This window comes from Gorilla gorilla, chromosome 17 (genome assembly GCF_029281585.2).
Source record: "Gorilla gorilla gorilla isolate KB3781 chromosome 17, NHGRI_mGorGor1-v2.1_pri, whole genome shotgun sequence".
Classification (NCBI taxonomy): Eukaryota; Metazoa; Chordata; class Mammalia; order Primates; family Hominidae; genus Gorilla; species Gorilla gorilla.
In genome coordinates this window covers 51448123-51464931 of record NC_073241.2, presented here as the reverse complement: position 1 = coordinate 51464931, position 16809 = coordinate 51448123, and the positions used below count along the sequence as shown (strand labels likewise).

General features: G+C 42.1%; 1 protein-coding gene across 2 annotated transcripts in view; it reads right to left on the bottom strand.

Moving 5' to 3' along the window:
- Positions 1 to 8954: 8954 nt before the first annotated feature.
- GATA6 (GATA binding protein 6) overlaps positions 8955 to 16809 on the bottom strand; it is a 32553-nt gene continuing 24698 nt past the window's right edge. For both annotated transcript variants that reach the window (XM_004059233.5, XM_019014311.4), the window contains exon 7: positions 8955 to 10361. In XM_004059233.5, coding sequence (XP_004059281.2) covers positions 10194 to 10361 — 168 coding nt within the window. In that variant the 3' untranslated portion in view covers positions 8955 to 10193. The remainder of the gene's footprint in view (positions 10362 to 16809) is intronic.

Below are 16809 nucleotides of genomic sequence, written 5' to 3'. Positions count from 1 at the left end.
CAGTGAGACTCCATGGCAAAAAAGAGAAAAAAAAGAATATAAGAATGAATGAACAGAATGTTGAATTATAGAAATGTTAAATATTATTAAATCTATGCCAATGTATTCCACACAGACCAATTTGTATTTGGTATGCCATTATAAATTATAAGTAACATGCAACCAGTGTTCCCTGGATGATTTTCCATGGATAAGAAGCCCTGTGTTCTTGGTATATGGGTCCTCTGAATTAACTATAGTGGGTTCACAAAGTTTATTCAAATGGAGTCATCACTCTTTCCTGCCAGCCCAGCTACTGGTCATTGCCCAGCTGATTAGAGCCAGAGGTCTTCCCTCTGCCAGATTCAACAAGCGGGAGCATGAAGAATGCAGTCTCTTATTTACAAGCTGTGAAGCCTGCAAAAACTTTGCCGAGTGTATCTGTCCATTTGGTGATAACTGATCTCCAGTGGCTCAGAAAGGGCGGTTGTTTGGGTTAGCAAGTATAGGTGTCTGTCCTGATTTTCTGCTCTCGCAATGCTTCCATTTACTTCAGCAAATGTGGCGTGGTGATTCACTGGAGACCAATGGTCATGTGGGCTACTCCCTGGAGGGAACTCAGAGGTGGTGTTTGGAGACACATGCAATCTTTGAAAACCCATACTGGCCCAAGTCTCAGTATCTTGTTAATTCCTAAACCGATTAATGAAGCATTACTCAGAGTAAAAAGAAGTTATAGCCTCTGCCAAAGTCCAAGCTTTTGCTCACAGTATTTGGTTCTTGCATTTCCTTCAGTGACCTCTCAGCCTAGCCCACAGCACCAAGGTCATGGATCCCCGAGCCTGGAAACCTGAGCTCTATACTGACCAACCACAACCCACCTTTCTGAGACTCAGTTTCCTCAGCTGGACCTCAGTCAAGTCTCTTCCATCTCTAAAGTTATATGAATCGATGATTTAAGTGAATAAATGCAGTGTGAGGTACCTAGATTTCCTTAATCAGACAACACCATGAAAAGTGTTTCCACCAACATCTGAACCACCAGCAGTACAAATAGAAACTGCATATTCTCTCATAAAACACAAGAGAATCGACCGAAAAAAATATGAGAATTTTAAATGGTTCTGGGAAAGAGGCTTACTATACTCTTAATGAACATGACAATCCATTAGAATAAACTAACGTCAAAAAGTATTGAACACCTAAGAATAAACTTAACCAGAAACATGCACAAGATCTACAGGAAGAAAAGGTTAAAATGCTTATGAGGGACACAGAAAAAAAAGTTTTAACAAACAAAAAAGACATACCTCATCTTGGACAGGAAGACAACAAAATTAAGATATTAATTCTCCCTAAGCTAATCTAAAATTTTAATACTATTCCAATAAAAATACCAACAGGATTTTTTTGAAAAGGAACAAGCTAATTCTAAAGTTTATGTGGAAAAACAAGTAAGCAAGAATAGTGATCAAATTCTTATTTAAAAAATAAGATCAATGAAAAGGAGCTGGCCTTCTAAACAGTAAAATACATGCAAAGTATAGTCATGCACCACACAACGACATTTTGGTCAAAAATGGACTGCATATATATGAAGGTGGTCCCATAAAATGATAATACTGTATTTTTACTGTACATTATCTAAGTTTGGATATGTTTAGATACATAAATACTTATCATTGTGTTACAGTTGCATACAGTATTCAGTAGAGTCATATGCTGTACAAGTTTGTAGCCTAGGAGCCATAGGCTATATCATTATAGCCTAGATATGTGGTAGGCTAAACCATCTAAATTTATGTAACCACACTCTGTGATGTTCACACAATGATGAAATTGCCTGATGTACTTCTCAGAAAGTATTCTTGTCGTTAAGTGAGGCATGCTTATATAATAATCAAAAAAAAGTATGAGATTGACACATATATAAACATATCATTGGTACAAAATAGAAAACCCAGAAATAGACCCAAATGTATATGTAAATTTATATTAAATATATATCCACATAAGAATTTATAAAAGAGTACATATACATATGAGAATTTATATAATTTTGACTTCCTATTTTCAATCAGTGGGAAGGAAATGGAATTTTCAGGAAATGATGCTGCGACAATAAGGTTGCCATTTGGACAAATGTTGAATATATACTCTACATGTTACAACAACCAACAACAAAAGTTCCAGATTTAAAAAACAATGCAAACCTCAAAAACAAAACCATAAAAATACTAGAAGAAAACACGGGATTTTTAAAAAATCATCTTAATGGTGGGGAAGGCCTTCCTAATATTATACAAAACTCCAAAGTCATAAAAGAAAAGACCAATAAATTGAATTACTTTATAAAAGAAAAGATCATCATGACTTTTTAAAAAGTATAAACAAAGTAAAACAAAAAGCCAGAATATATGTATATATATTTCAAGTATATTTCAGACAAAGGGCTGCTTTCCTTAACATGCGAAGAACTTCTCAAATCAATGAGACTGATAACCCAATAGAAAAAATAAGTAAAGAAAATGGACAGAGATGGGCAAAAAGTTCACATAAAAGGAATTACACATGGCTCCTAATCATAGGAAAAGATGTTCGACTTCACTCACAGTAAGAGAAATGCAAAACAAAACTCAGAGAATCAAGACTGACAAGATCAGAATGTTTGACACCAGACTTGTGTGACAAAGAAAAAACACTCTTGTCCATTACTCGTGGGAGTACAAATTGGGGAAACCTCTGTGAGAGCAATTTGGCAATATCTATCAAAATGAAAAGTAGATACCCTTGAGTCAGTAATGCTACTTCCAGAAATTCATTTTACAGGTATATTTGCACCTGCGTGAAATGACACAGATAAGGGATATTAATTGCAGCATTACTCAAAAAAACCAAAGGCTGGAAACAAATGTACTTAAATATGGCACTGATTAAATAATGACCTACCCAGATATGCTAAGTGAAAAAAGCAAAATGCAAAGCAATGTGTATAGTGCGCTATCCTATATGTCAAAAAACTGGAATATATTGTGTGTCCCTAGTCAATGCATACAATCTATGCAAGAAATAAGAAGTTATGGTTAGGCGCGGTGGCTCACGCCTGTAATCCCAGCACTTCGGGAGGCCTAGCCGACAGATCACTTGCGGTCAGGAGTTCAAGACCAGCCTGACCAACATGGAGAAGCCCCATCTTTACTAAAAATACAAAAATTAGCTGGGTGTAGCGGTGCATGCTTGTAGTCCCAGCTACTGCGGAGGCCGAAGCAGGAGAATCACTTGAACCTGGCAGGTGGAGGTTGCAGTGAGCCAAAATCACGCCACTGCACTCCAGTGCGACTCTAGCAAAAAAAAAAAAAAAGGGGGGGGAAGGAAGGAAGGAAGGGAAAGAAAGGAAATGAAAGAAGAAGAAGGAGGAGGAGAAAAAGAAAAGAAAAAAGAAAGAAGGAAAGGAAAGGAAGAAAGAGAAAAAGAAGGAAGTAACATCTGGGAGAGGAACTGACTGACTGAGGTAGAGGGGTGAAAAGGACAATTTTTTTTAGTGCATTCTAACTTACAACTTTGTGATTTTGTACTAGCCAAGAAATTTTAATTAATGCAAAGGCCAAAATTGCAGCTTCCAAGACAAGACCTGCAGAATCCAGTTCTCTGGGGGAGTTATGGACTCTGCGATTTTCACAAGCCCTGTGTGTGATTCTCGTGCACATGGGAGTTGGAGAACCCCTGACACAGAGCATCCTTGGCACTGCACACTTATCAAAATAATAATAGCAACAATGATGTAAGCAGTAATGAACACTTACTTAAAAAGATAAAGCCCAAGACACCACTGCCAAGATCTTGTGCAAGTTTTCCTGAAAAAAATTCTCTGGCACAGCTAAGCACAGAGATTTTACACCACAACAAGGTATTCCTTGTTCCCTCTGGTGTTCAGTTTTAACCACTGTTCATCATTTCACCAGCTTTTTTACACTTTACAAAATGCTTTACCCTAATCTTTTGAGCTAGATAAGAGCATAATAAGCTGCACTTGAAGTTACAAGAAAAGGGGAAGGGACTCACTCCAAAAATAGAATGATACCTCTAAACTTTCCAGCTAACAACTAGGCACTCTCTTGTATGTTCTAAAGAAACAACTAACTGCGAGAAATATGCATGTTTACTCAGTTTCTTCAACCTAGGCATACCTATGTTGCAAATGATACTTGTGTATTTCTGAGATGCGAGGGGAGAAAGAAAAAGCATAGCCTCTGCTCTCAGACAGTGATGGCTTCCCTCTGTGTTCTTCTATTTCTTCACCTTTATTTTATTTTATTTTATTTTATTATTTTATTTTACTTTATTTTATTTTATTTTATTTTATTTTATTTTATTTTATTTTAATTTTATTTTTTGAGACAAGAGTCTTACTCTGTTGCCCAGGCTGGAGTCCAGTGGCACGATCTCGGCTCACTGCAACCTCTGTCTCCCAGGTTCAAGTGATTCTCCTGCCCCAGCCTCCCAAGTAGCTGGGATTACAGGCATGCACCATAATGCCCGGCTAACTTTTGTATTTTTAGTAGAGACGGGGTTTCACCATGTTGGCCAGGCTGGTCTTGAACTCCTGACCTCAGGTGATCCACCCGCCTAAGCCTCCCAAAATGCTGGGATTACAGATGTGGGCCGCCGTGCCCGCCCAATTTTTTTGCCTTTAAATCAAGATGAAAAGACAACATGATGTAGTGATTAGGAGCATGTGCTCTGGAGCCACACTGCAGGGGTTCAAATCCTAGCTCTGCCACAGTGCAAACTTGGGCAAGTGACTTAACTTCTCTGTGCCTCCGTAGACACATCCCTAAGATGGGAATAGTACCACCCCACTTACTTGGTATGAGGATTGGATAAATGGGTATATGTGAAGCATTTTGCATAGAAAATGGCACATAGTGCTATATAAATATGTGTTGTTCCTATCTCAGACCAGTCTTGGAGCATTAAAGAAACAGAATTCACAAAAGTAAGGGTAAAAACCCTGGAAGAGAGTGATGAGACAGAGAGGAAAACTGTGTAGTAGCTAAAGAGAAGACACAGAAGGCAAACAACAATGAAATGTTGATTGCTTCCAAGAAATAGAAAACCAACTATAAGATACTGAAGCAATGGGCCAAGCAAAGCAAAGCTGTTTTTTCCTTGTTCTGCGGACTGCTCCAATGCCAGACTTTTCCATTTTCCGGTCTGGATTCGTATCGCTGTCTCAGTTTCATATGGGGGACGCAGACCAAACAGGTTCAGCGTTAGGGAGCAGTGGCAGCTCTTACTAAGCCCCTGGGTTCATGAATATGACTGCAACTCTCACCCTCTATGGCCTAAGGTTATGGGAGGACTTGGCCTCCAGAGACCAGATCTGAGGTGGGGAGGAGACAGGAAGAGAGGAGATTGTAAATCTACCAGCCTCCTTACTCACAGAGGGTCCCTGCGAGCCCCTCAAACTCAGCCACAGACCTGCCATCACCTTGCATACAGTCTGCCCATGGGACTGTGGGATGTAAACGCAGATAGAAGGGAACTTCTAGACCCCAACTGCCAGATCTCGCCATTTTTTGGCTACTGAGATCCAGAGAGAGCAAACAACTTGCCCCAAAGCTATAGGATATGTAGATGATTATTTTGACAGACAGACCACTGATAACTGAAATATAAGCGCCTCTCCTCATTAAACATTCTTTAATCACTATAGTCATTTTTAAAATGTTTTCTTTAAAAAAAAAAAGCCACCAAGCAAAATAAGTATCTCTTGAGCCAAAATAGTGACATCAACTGTGTAATGGTCACTTCCCTGTGACAGCTACCAGGTGGCAAGAGCAGTGAAGCACCCGTCATCATGCTGGTTCCCTAGTGCAGACTTGGAATATGCTGGAGAATATTCGGAGGAGCATGGGTGCTTGCTCTGACATGAGTCTCAGAGGTGCAGACACGCACCTGCAACGTCCTAACTTTCCTTAGAAGCAATTTGGAACTATCAACCACAATATATTTATCCAAAGTCCCTATAAACTAAGACTTTCTGGCATCCTTTATCTTGAAGTTGAACCAACTGAAAACACCCTTTGACTCCTCTTCTGCCTGTCCTACTGATGTCTATCACCTTCTCCTGCCTGATCCCAGCCCCACCAGAAGGTCATAAGCGAAGTGGCCTTCTCAGAATGCAGCTGCTGAAGGCTCAGCCACACAGAATCCATCCAGGAGCCTCAGGCAACCAGACCTGTAGGTACCACATTTTTTCCCACAGACCCTGTTCTGAAAGATTTGGTCTAGCAAGTTTATTAATACATTTCCCATTTAAAATAAAGTATATCTGACTGCCAATTAGAGCTCCCAAGCAACAGAAGATAACTAGTATTGCCACAATGACTTGCTAGTATTTCAACCTAGAAACAAAATGCATTTTAGCCAGGTGCAGTGGCTCACGCCTATAATACTAGCACTTTGGGAGGCTGAAGGGGAAGGATCACTTGAGCCCAGAAAGTTGAGGCTGCAAGTGAGCTATGATTGTGCCACTGCTCTCCAGCCTGGGTGACACAGCCAGACTTTGTCTCAAAGAAAGAAAGAAAAAAAGAAAGAAAGAAAGAAGAAAGAAAGAAAGAGAGAGAGAGGGAGGGGAGGGGAGGGGAGGGGAAGGGAAGGGAAGGGGAGAAAGAAAGAAGGAAAGAAAGAAAAAGAAAGAGAGAGAAAGAGAGAGGGAGGGAGGAAGAGAGAGCGAGAGAAAGAAAGAAAGAAAGAAAGAAAAGGAAGGAAGGAAGGGGAAGGGAAGGGAAGAAGGAAGGGAGGAAGGGAAGGGAAGGAAGGAAGGAAGGGAGAAAGAAAGAAAAATAAAAGAAAGAAAGAGAGAGAGAGGGAGGGAGGGAGAGAGAGAGAGAGAAAAAGAAAAAGAAAGAAAGAAAGAAAGAAAGAAAGAAAGAAAGAAAGAAAGAAAGAAAGAAAGAAAGAAAGCATCTTAATAAGCCAGCACTGCCTGATTCTGAAAATATTTGCTTCTGCCTGCCACCTTTCTCCCCACTACACTGTTCCAACCTGAACTCACCCTGGAATCTGGTACAGCACTGAAGACTCGCTGGGTTGCCCTCCCAGCAAAGCAGCCAATTTATCTGTGATCTGAAATTACATCAAATTTCCAAGGACTGTGAAAAACATTTCCCATGAGCAAGAAGTTAATTTATTTGCACTGGGAAATGAATGGTTCCCTTTGCTTTCCTGACCCTCCCATAAGCACCAGGAAACAACATTAAATGACCCTGAAGAGAGAACCCAGACAGAGCCTTCACTTATTTAAGATGGCCTCAAATCAGCCATGTGTGACAGAAGACATAAATTCTCCAGCCCACGATATACGGTCTGGGGATTCTTTAAGCTGAGGTGCAGCATCTATTTGAATGCATTCCCTTTTGAGAAATGATTGGGTCATGTTCGGTTGCACATGTCATACTTTGGGAGAGGAGTGCTGAAATTGTGTATTTGGAGCAAATTTAACAAACTTCTTTATGCAATCATAGGTAAGAAAGTAATCATTTAAAAACAGATAGTGGAGTTCATTGTGTTAGGACAGGCTACAAGAAGCCCCCTCTGTCTTCTGCCCACTGTAATTTGTTTCATAAAAACTAGAATTCTTTTTAGAAATGGAAGGAGCAATATTTGAGATTATCCCAGAAAAAGGGTCATTTGGAAGCCCCAAAAAGAAAAATTCATTTTCCAATCAAACCATATTAATTTTAACAACTCCCAACCCACCAAAAAGCACTCAAAGTAATGAGAACCACAAAAGGAGGGAGGAAAACAGACATCAGTTCGTGGGGATAATAATTTTCTTCTGTTGTCAGAACAGCCTTGTTCTATTATAAAACAATCAGCTCTTATGCATCCTCCCTCCATTTCTGCAACCCCCTGGATTAGAGGGAGTCTCTCATTTCACTCTTCTTGGCCTTGCTGAAGAAGCACAGGTGACCCACAGGACATCAGACTCTTACAGACCATAAACTTCTGATATTCCAGGTAGTCAGACATTATTCAAAGGATCTATGTTGCAAATCATGCCACTCTCTTTCAAAGTCAAGTTAGTACTTAATATGTGCCAGGTATTGTGCTAAGCACTTGGCATGGACTATCTCACTTAATCCTGTGATTTATATACTATTTGCCTTTATTTTATATTAGAAAGATGAGAGCTGGATAACTTGCCCAAGGTCACAGAGCTTATCCACGGCCAAGCAGGGACTTGAAGCCTAGTGATCTGCCTGCATACCCAACACTCTTAACCATTGTTCTGGCCCACCTTATGATATCAGGGTGCATGTGGGCCTTACTGAATTACCCAGAAACACACACACACACACTGGCTATGGACACTGTCCCTCTATTGAGTAGCATTCACCAGGACCAAGGAAGACATTCCTTCTCTTGAAAGATTCAGACTGAACCCCATAGAATGACTGTAATAAGTGCATGAAAAGAAGTAAAAAAATACTGTACACTCAGGGAGCCACAATTAAAGGCCATCATTCTGTATTGTGAAACAGCCTCCTGATTTCCTGAAATCTACTCAACAATGAAGAAAATACAAAGAGGCCGCTGGAATCATTTCTACCGATCTTCTGTTGGGGGTAACGTCGGCAACCTCAGGTGAGCTTTGAGACTTCAAGGCACGTTGCAAAAGGAAAAAACTGAAAGGAAATCGCTCTGTTCGTGGGCCAGAATATATTTCATTCACAAAGAAAAAAAATCTGAACTTTCTAGAATATTTTTAAGCATTGATCCCAAACAAAATGCTTATCATCTCAAATATAATACTGAGTCCTTCACACTTATAAAAACTGTCCCCAATGCACATGGAGAGTAGTAACTAACCCCATGTGTCAACTTCAAATAAGCCAAGGTATAAAAGGTACAAAACGGCTCCAAAAGGACTATGCTTTGAAAGGAAGGCCTTAAAGCATTTTGCAAACTTTACGTGCACTTGTTTTATATGAATATCTATAGTCACATACAGCATAAAAAGAAAGCTTTGAAAAGGGAAGGAACTCACTGTACAGAAGACAAAACAATACCCTTTTTATTTTTAAAACTCTGGTGAAATAGGTTTCCATAGGACATCCCATTCAAAAAAAAATTAATGTAAACCAACCTGCCTGTGGGTTAGTCACACTATACAGACTTCATCAGAGTGTTTACAGATACCTAGAGTATTTACAAATGCTATCCGTTAGGTAGTAAAGTGTTGTTGCAATTTTTCCAGCACATATTCCACAGTAAAATAAAGGGGGTATATTGGTGTTCTTGTATAAAAATTCTTAACAAATAGAGAAAGTCAATTTTCCTGAGAGAAGATTTGTTCTTGAAATATTTTTCTTTAACAATTGGAAATATAAAATGGGATGTAGTTGTAAAAGAAGCATAAGAATGTCTAAGTTAACATTTTTCTTTTAAATTATTTTAAGTACCATTAAGTTAAAATGTTTACATTCATTATAAAAAATGCTGTTAAATCTTATGCAAATGATTTAACACTGATTGCTGCAACGCAAATTGCACTTTTTAAAAAAATTATTGTATACATGGAAGAAAAATATCTTGTTTGCTACCCTGTTTACAAATTCTGACTGACTTCAGATCAGCCACACAATATGAACTTTGAGAAACGTCAGTCACAGTGTATGTTAAAGTTACAATGCAGTCTTGCAAACTGAGTAATATTTTTGATAAGAGACCTCATGAACCGACTCAGCCTCCAGAGATGTGTACCAAATGGCCTCAAGTGATCTTCTCCATGAACGCACATGAAATCTGGATGTGGAAAAGGTATGAAGAAATTCTGGAACAACCAAAATTGATCAGAAGAAGCACATGATTTTGGACAAAATGCAAAATCTTTTTTAAAAAATCTCTCTCAATATTCCTTAGCAGGCAAGGCCCGGGTCCTAGTCCTGGCTTCTGGAAGTGGAGCAGGGTCCGCCCTGGAGGCGGGCTGGCTGGAGTGGCCCAAGCGCCCAGTTGCACTGGCCCTTCCCTTCCATCTTCTCTCACTCTTTCAGCAAGCCTCTTGGGAAAAACATCTCTTTCAAAATAAAGGCACGAGAATCACGTTCTGTCAGCGCAGTCGCCACTGTCTGGACTGCTGCACAAAAGCAGACACGAGTGGAGTGAGGCCCGCGGCGGAGCCCTCCCTGCCTCCTGGCGGCGTGGGCTCAGGCCAGGGCCAGGGCGCACCAGGAATCCTGTCGCACGGAGGACGTGACTTCGGCCGGCGAGGCCAGACTGACGCCTATGTAGAGCCCATCTTGACCCGAATACTTGAGCTCGCTGTTCTCGGGATTGGTGCTCTCTCCCGCACCAGTCATCACCGGGGCACCCGCCTGGCAGAAGAGGGGGACACAGAGGAGAGACGAGAAGGTGAGAAGCGGTTACAATCCTGGTAGTGAAATACATGGGAGCTAATGAAAGGGTCTGTGCAGCCAGGGCCACAGCTGCTCCTGGGCAGACCCAGGGCAGGAGAAATGAGGCCGGCGTTACTATCCCCTGCCCCCAGCAAGTGGGGGCCTTTCCCTGCATTGCACACAGTGCCACTGACCTGACCCTGGCCACTTAAGCCTTGGAAACTTTAGAACTCAGGGCAGGAGCCACTGGCAAGATGCAAAGCTGAACAAAAGGAAGGGGAACTGAAGAAATCCTATTTGTAAAAAGTGCCAAGCTCTAAGATCTCTGACTGTGAAACAAACCTCACTCTGTGGGTGAATAGGCATTAATGATGCACACACAACCTGATCATTTCCAAAGAGAAAATGCAGAGCGCACGCGTGCATGCGCACACACGCACACACACACACACACACCTCTAACAATGCTTATCCAGTGATGGCAAAGTCTTTTTAGACTTTTTAGAAAAGCTGCAAAGTTCAACACTCCCTGATCAGTGAAATTTTTGAGCATTGACTTCATGGAAAATAAACCTATGCATATACAGGTTTTAAAATCTACCTCACTTACCTTAATTATTTACAAGAACAGTCCATGTCTGAAGCAGACCACGTTATAAAGAAAATGCTAACATCCTCTATCTGCCATGATCATGGCAATGATTTCTTTCTTTTTTTTTTTTTTTTTTTTTTTGAAACAGAGTCTCACTGTCTCCCAGGCTGGAGTACAGTGGCACCATCTCAGCTCAGTGCAACCTCCATCTCCTGGGTTCAAGTGATTCTCCTGCCTCAGCCTCCCAAGTAGCTGGGATTACAGGCATGCACCACCACACCTGGCTACTTTTTGTATTTTTAGCAGAGACGGGGTTTCACCATGTTGGCCAGGCTGGTCTCGAACTCCTGACCTCAGGTGATCTGCCTGCCTGGGCCTCCCAGAGTGCTGGGATTACAGGCGTGAGCCACTGTGCCTGGCCACAATGATTTCTTGAAGCACAAGTTCACCTTTGCCCTGTTCCACCCATTCCTCCCATTCACATGAAAAAGGCCAAATAGGAAACATCATATAATTTAGTAAAATCAAACCAAAATAACTAAAATCTGTTTAGACAACAGTTTGAATAAAGTTGCTTTTGAGAAGCTTTTTGAAAAATTTCGCCATAATCATGTACTTTTTAAAATCACCTTTTTCCTTCTAAAAGTTCAGGAGCTCTTATTCCTTCCAAGCTTTCAGGGCTCCAGTCTATAAATTACCAGATACTTGTTATTTGACAGAGGTAGGACATTGTGTACTTTTCAAAGAATTTCTTTTTTACATACATAATCCCATTAAATCCTTAAAACAGCATTTCTCTGGCACCAGACACAGGCGGAACAGAAAGGAAGTGTACCGAGCCTCCACGGCCTGCAAGTGAATGAGGTCCAACTCTACTCGTTTTCCAACAAGATCTGGTTTGCTCCCAACCCTCACCATAAGGGCATGAGGCTGGGAGGCAGGACTTCAGGCGAGCAAGCCCTCTGAGTCTAAGCACCCAAACTGCCTTCCTCCCAACCAGACAGACCAAACCCAACCCCTCCACAGGTAACCACTCCTTCCCTTTCCCAGCAGAAATGAGGTTTTATGAAAATCCACCAACAACACTGGCCCCACACCCAAACTTTTGTTTACATAACACAAATGTAAAGACTTAAACTGAGGGTTTTAGGTGCATTAAAAAGCAAATTTCACAAAATCAGTGAGATGTCTAAAGCTTCAGATGGATTCTTGTGGCAATTCTGAAAAAGCTAAAATAATCCTGTCCAACAAACTGAATGCCATAAACTTGGTTATACTTATAAACATAGTGATTAACTTTAGCCCTTAATTCCAGAGACTCCACCAGAAGCAAATCCAGTGTGGATCCAGATTTAAACCTCAAAGAAATAAGCAAAAGGATGATATTCAATTACAAAAGAATTATTTATTTAGAAAGGAACTATTAGAGTGAGCTTCCTTATAATGATACATGTCACATCCAACTTTGCATTGATTTTCTTATTCGAAAACAGGCACATCAGCATATGCCTCTGACTAAATCTGACTTCACCGCAACAAGTGCTTTTTTCTGAAATGGAGAGGGTTCCTGAACTGGCCCAGGAAATAGCCCATCTCAAATGGCAGGGAAGTGCCAAGACAGCAGAGGGATCTGTCACCACCACCACAGCCAGCAACAAGAAGCATAAGCAGGCCGGGCACGGTGGCTCGTGCCTTTAATCCCAACACTTTGGGAAGCCGAGGAGGGAGGATTACTTAAGCCCAGGAATTTGAGACCAGCCTGGGCAACATAGGGAGACCCCGTCTCTACAAAAAATACAAAAGTTAGCTGGGCATGTAGTCCCAGCTATTTGAGGAGCCGAGGTGGAAGGATTGCTTGAGTCTAGGTGATGAAGGCTGCAGTGAGCTACGATTGCGTCACTGCACTCCAGCCTAAGGGACAGAGCAAGACCCTGTCTCTAAAAAGTAAAAATTAAAAAAAAGAAAGAAAGAAAAAGAAAGAGAAGAAAAAAAGAAATATTGGCAAAGCAACAACTGACAGCCAGACACTAGATCAGGAGCCTGAAAGATAGTCAACTGCCCCAGGAGCTCCCAGGCTTTGTGGGGAGCCAGGATCCATACACGTTAGAAAGTCGACTGTTGGCTGCTTATCATGAACAACAAATGAGTGGCTGAGACAGGAAGGTAGACCAAGAGTCAGAAAAGGAATAGCAGAGGGCAAGGACTCCTGGGCAAGGAACCAAAGGCAGCCCACACAGCAGTATGAGAAGGAGGGGAAGCAGCTTGGACTCTCAAGTCCTGTCCTGATTCAGTCCCCTGCTGAGTGCAGTCCCCCCTGAGCCTCCTCTGTGCCTGGGTCCTCACATTTCCCACCTCAGGGATGGTTGCGACAATTAAATGAGCTAATGTTTGTAAAAGCGAAGGCAAGGTGCCTTGCCATGTTAAACATTCCGTAAAGGGAAGCTATTGTTATTGGCGAGAGAAGGATGTTCAAAATGGGAGGCAGGACGGATGAAGAGAGGTGGTCACCTGGCCTGTTCAGAAGAAAAGCCAGCTGAAAAACAGAAGGATGAAGCAAAAGAGTGAACAGACCATGTGGGAGAGGTAAACCAGAAGCCTGACATGCAGCTTTGTGTGCCTCAGTTTCCACACCTACAAAGTGGGATAAAAAGAGGCACCTATGTCATAAGATTATTGCAAGAATTAAATTGGCTAGGCCAGGCGCGGTGGCCCACGCCTGCAATCCCAGCACTTTGAGAGGCCGAGGCAGGTGGATCACCTTAGGTCAGGAGTTTGAGACCAGCCTGACCAACATGGTGAAACCTCATCTCTACTGACACAAAAAAATTAGCCGAGCAAGGTGGAGCATGCTTGTAATCCCAGCTACTCAGAAGGCTGAGGCAGGTTGCAGTGAGCCGAGGTTGCACCATTGCACTCCAGTCTGGGCAACAAAAGTGAAACTCCATCTCAAAAAAAAAAAAAAAGAAGAATTGGCTAATATATGTAAAGCCCTTGTAACAGTGTCTGAGAACAGTAAAGATTATGTCAGTATAAGCTACTCTTGTTATCTAATTATTATTGTTAAGGTTAAGAGGCTTGGATCTAATTTATTCTCCTCATTCTATCCTTCAGCCCAAGCAAGTTACCCCATCACCAGGCAGGGGCAGAAGCAGTGGGAACACAGTTGGAGCTCAAAGAGAACCACCTCCAGAATGACCCTATTCAAACTGTCACTGACAGTTCTTCGCAAAAATAAATCAAAGTGTTCTGTAGCCATTCAAAAGTCTCATGACTCTTTCTCTTTTTTACTTTTTTTTTTTTTTTTGAGATAGGGTCTTGCTCTGTCATCCAGGCTGGAGTGCACTGGGTGTGATCTCGGCTCACTGCAACCTCCACCTCCTGGGCTGAAGAGATCCTCCCATCTCAGCCTCTCGAATAACTGGGACCACAAGCATGTGCCACCATGCCCAGCTAATTTTTGTATTTTTTGTAAAGATGGGGTTTCACCATGTTGCCTAGGCTGTTCTCAAACTCCTGAGCTCAAGAGATCCACCTGCCTCAGCCTCCCAAAGTGCTGGGATCACAGGCATGAGCTACCACACCTGGTGACTCATTGACTCTTTTTCAACAACCCACATTAAAGAAACGTTAACACCCTGAATGTTATTCTTACACCTGAATAACAATCCCAAAAGCAATTGGCGAAAATAACCTGTCTTTTTTTCAGACAAAATGTTAAGCTATTTGGCAGGCCAAGAGTCCTGCTATCAAAGGGCAGACAGACCTCAAATTCCACGAGTGATGCACTCCTAAAAATAAATCTGCTCGTTTGCAATTAAAAGCAATAGCTGAGCCTGTCAGAAAAAAAATGGGGCAAGTATTTGTGCCCAATGCTTGGTAGCCTTATTTTATGTGTAGATATAATAATATTTAAACATGAAATACTGCAAAGAAAGGCTGATGTTACTTACATGGTAACACCAGTCCCCTCACTCATGGCTGGCGGAGCTAAATTCTGGTACACCCACCTTACAGAAGGCAGTTAGCTGCAATGTCAAGAGCCATCCAGAAGTTTAGACCCTACTTCGCCCTGTAATTTCACTTCTGGAAATGTATTATAAGGAAATAATTCAAAAGAAGGGAAAGGCTCCGCAAAGGAAGCCAACCGTTGCAAGGTTACTTCTAATAGTAGAAACTATAGAAACAATCTGATGTCTAATAATATGGGAACGGTTTAGAAAAGCAGGGCACATCCGCTCAATGAACTATTATGCAATTATTAAAAATAATAAGATCATGGAGCAAAATGGAAAAAATCCTGTAATACCACGTTAAGTGAAAAACAGCAAGATATGAATTACACGTCATAACTGCAATTTATCCATGCACATGTGTAAGTATTACAAAGGTCCCCTGGGAGGAGGGGAGAAACAGGGGACTAGCTGAGAGGGCCAAGTCTATTAGCCATCTATACCTTTCTTTGAATATTTTTCTTTGAATACTTAAATTGAATTGCATAGTAAATCTATTTAGGTTGTTGCCAAAGTAATTGCAGTTTTTGGCATTGAAAGTAATGACAAAACCCACAATTACTTTTGCACCAACCTAATAACTTTGGGGATGAATAGAAGACATGAGTACCAGAAACACAAGGCACTTGAGGGACAAGCCAACCTTCATGGGATCAGAAAGTGGCTTGAAAAAATAGGAGGGAACCAGAGTCGGGGCACTAACAGGAGGGCGGGTCAGAAGGGCCCCCATCCGCCCCTGAAATCATCTCCCTGCCACCTGGCACAGGCCACGGCCTGGCCAGCCACGCACATGTGAATCTCACAGTTCTATACAAGTTAAAACAATCAACACGTCAGCTCCATGCATCAGCGTAACTTCAGCTCTCAAAACCGATATTCTCTCACTCTGTCGCCCAGGCTGGAGTGCAGTGGTGATATCTCGGCTCACTACAACCTCCGCCTCCCAAGTTCAAGTGAGTCTCCTGCCTCAGTCTCCAGAGTAGCTGGGATTACAGGCGCCCACCACTACACTCGGCTAACTTTTGTATTTTTAGTAGAGTTAGGGTTTCACCATATTGGCCAGGCTGATCTCGAACTCCTGACCTCAAGTGATCCGCTTGCTTCGACCTCCCAAAGTACTGGGATTACAGGCATGAGCCACCGTGCCTGGCCTCTAAACCAATATTCTAAAAGTAGAAGGCGTTCAGAGTTGGCACAGCTACTCTTCTTAGGAAGCCTGGCTTTGTCCTGTTATTGTTCATCTTTTAAGTCCCTTTCCCTCACTGATGATAGTCAAGAGATGCCTACTGAGAATCAATACGATGTGTGTGTGTTGGGAGGGGGGGCGGAGGGGGGAAATCAGAGAAAAATATACTATGATCCTGGACCTAATACACACACATACAAACACACGTATAAATTTCAATTGGTTAATATATTTTCCCACAAATAATTCAACCCTTCAAAGGACTTCAGATTGCAGACATCACAACCCTGCAAAAGCAGGCACTTCACTAACCTAGACCAACCTAAACAAACGTTCCTGAACAAAAGGGAGGGAGAGCTCCGGAATGCCCACAGCTCAACCATCCTCCCTCCTTTCGGCAGCCAGCACAGGCCAGGCGGAGGTCCCTGCTCTCTCCCTGATCAAAGTGCAAGGAGGGTGGAGCAGAAATCGGCTCTGTGTTTCCATTCAAGGCTTATCTGCCCTCCACCCTCCCACAGACAACTGAAAATGGAGGCACTTCCTGTTGAAAGAATGTGTTATCAGGGCCAGACCCAGCCTGGGCTTAGCACTGAAAGCTGGCCGGGTTAGGTGGGAGACAGGCAGAGCAGCTGGGCTGGA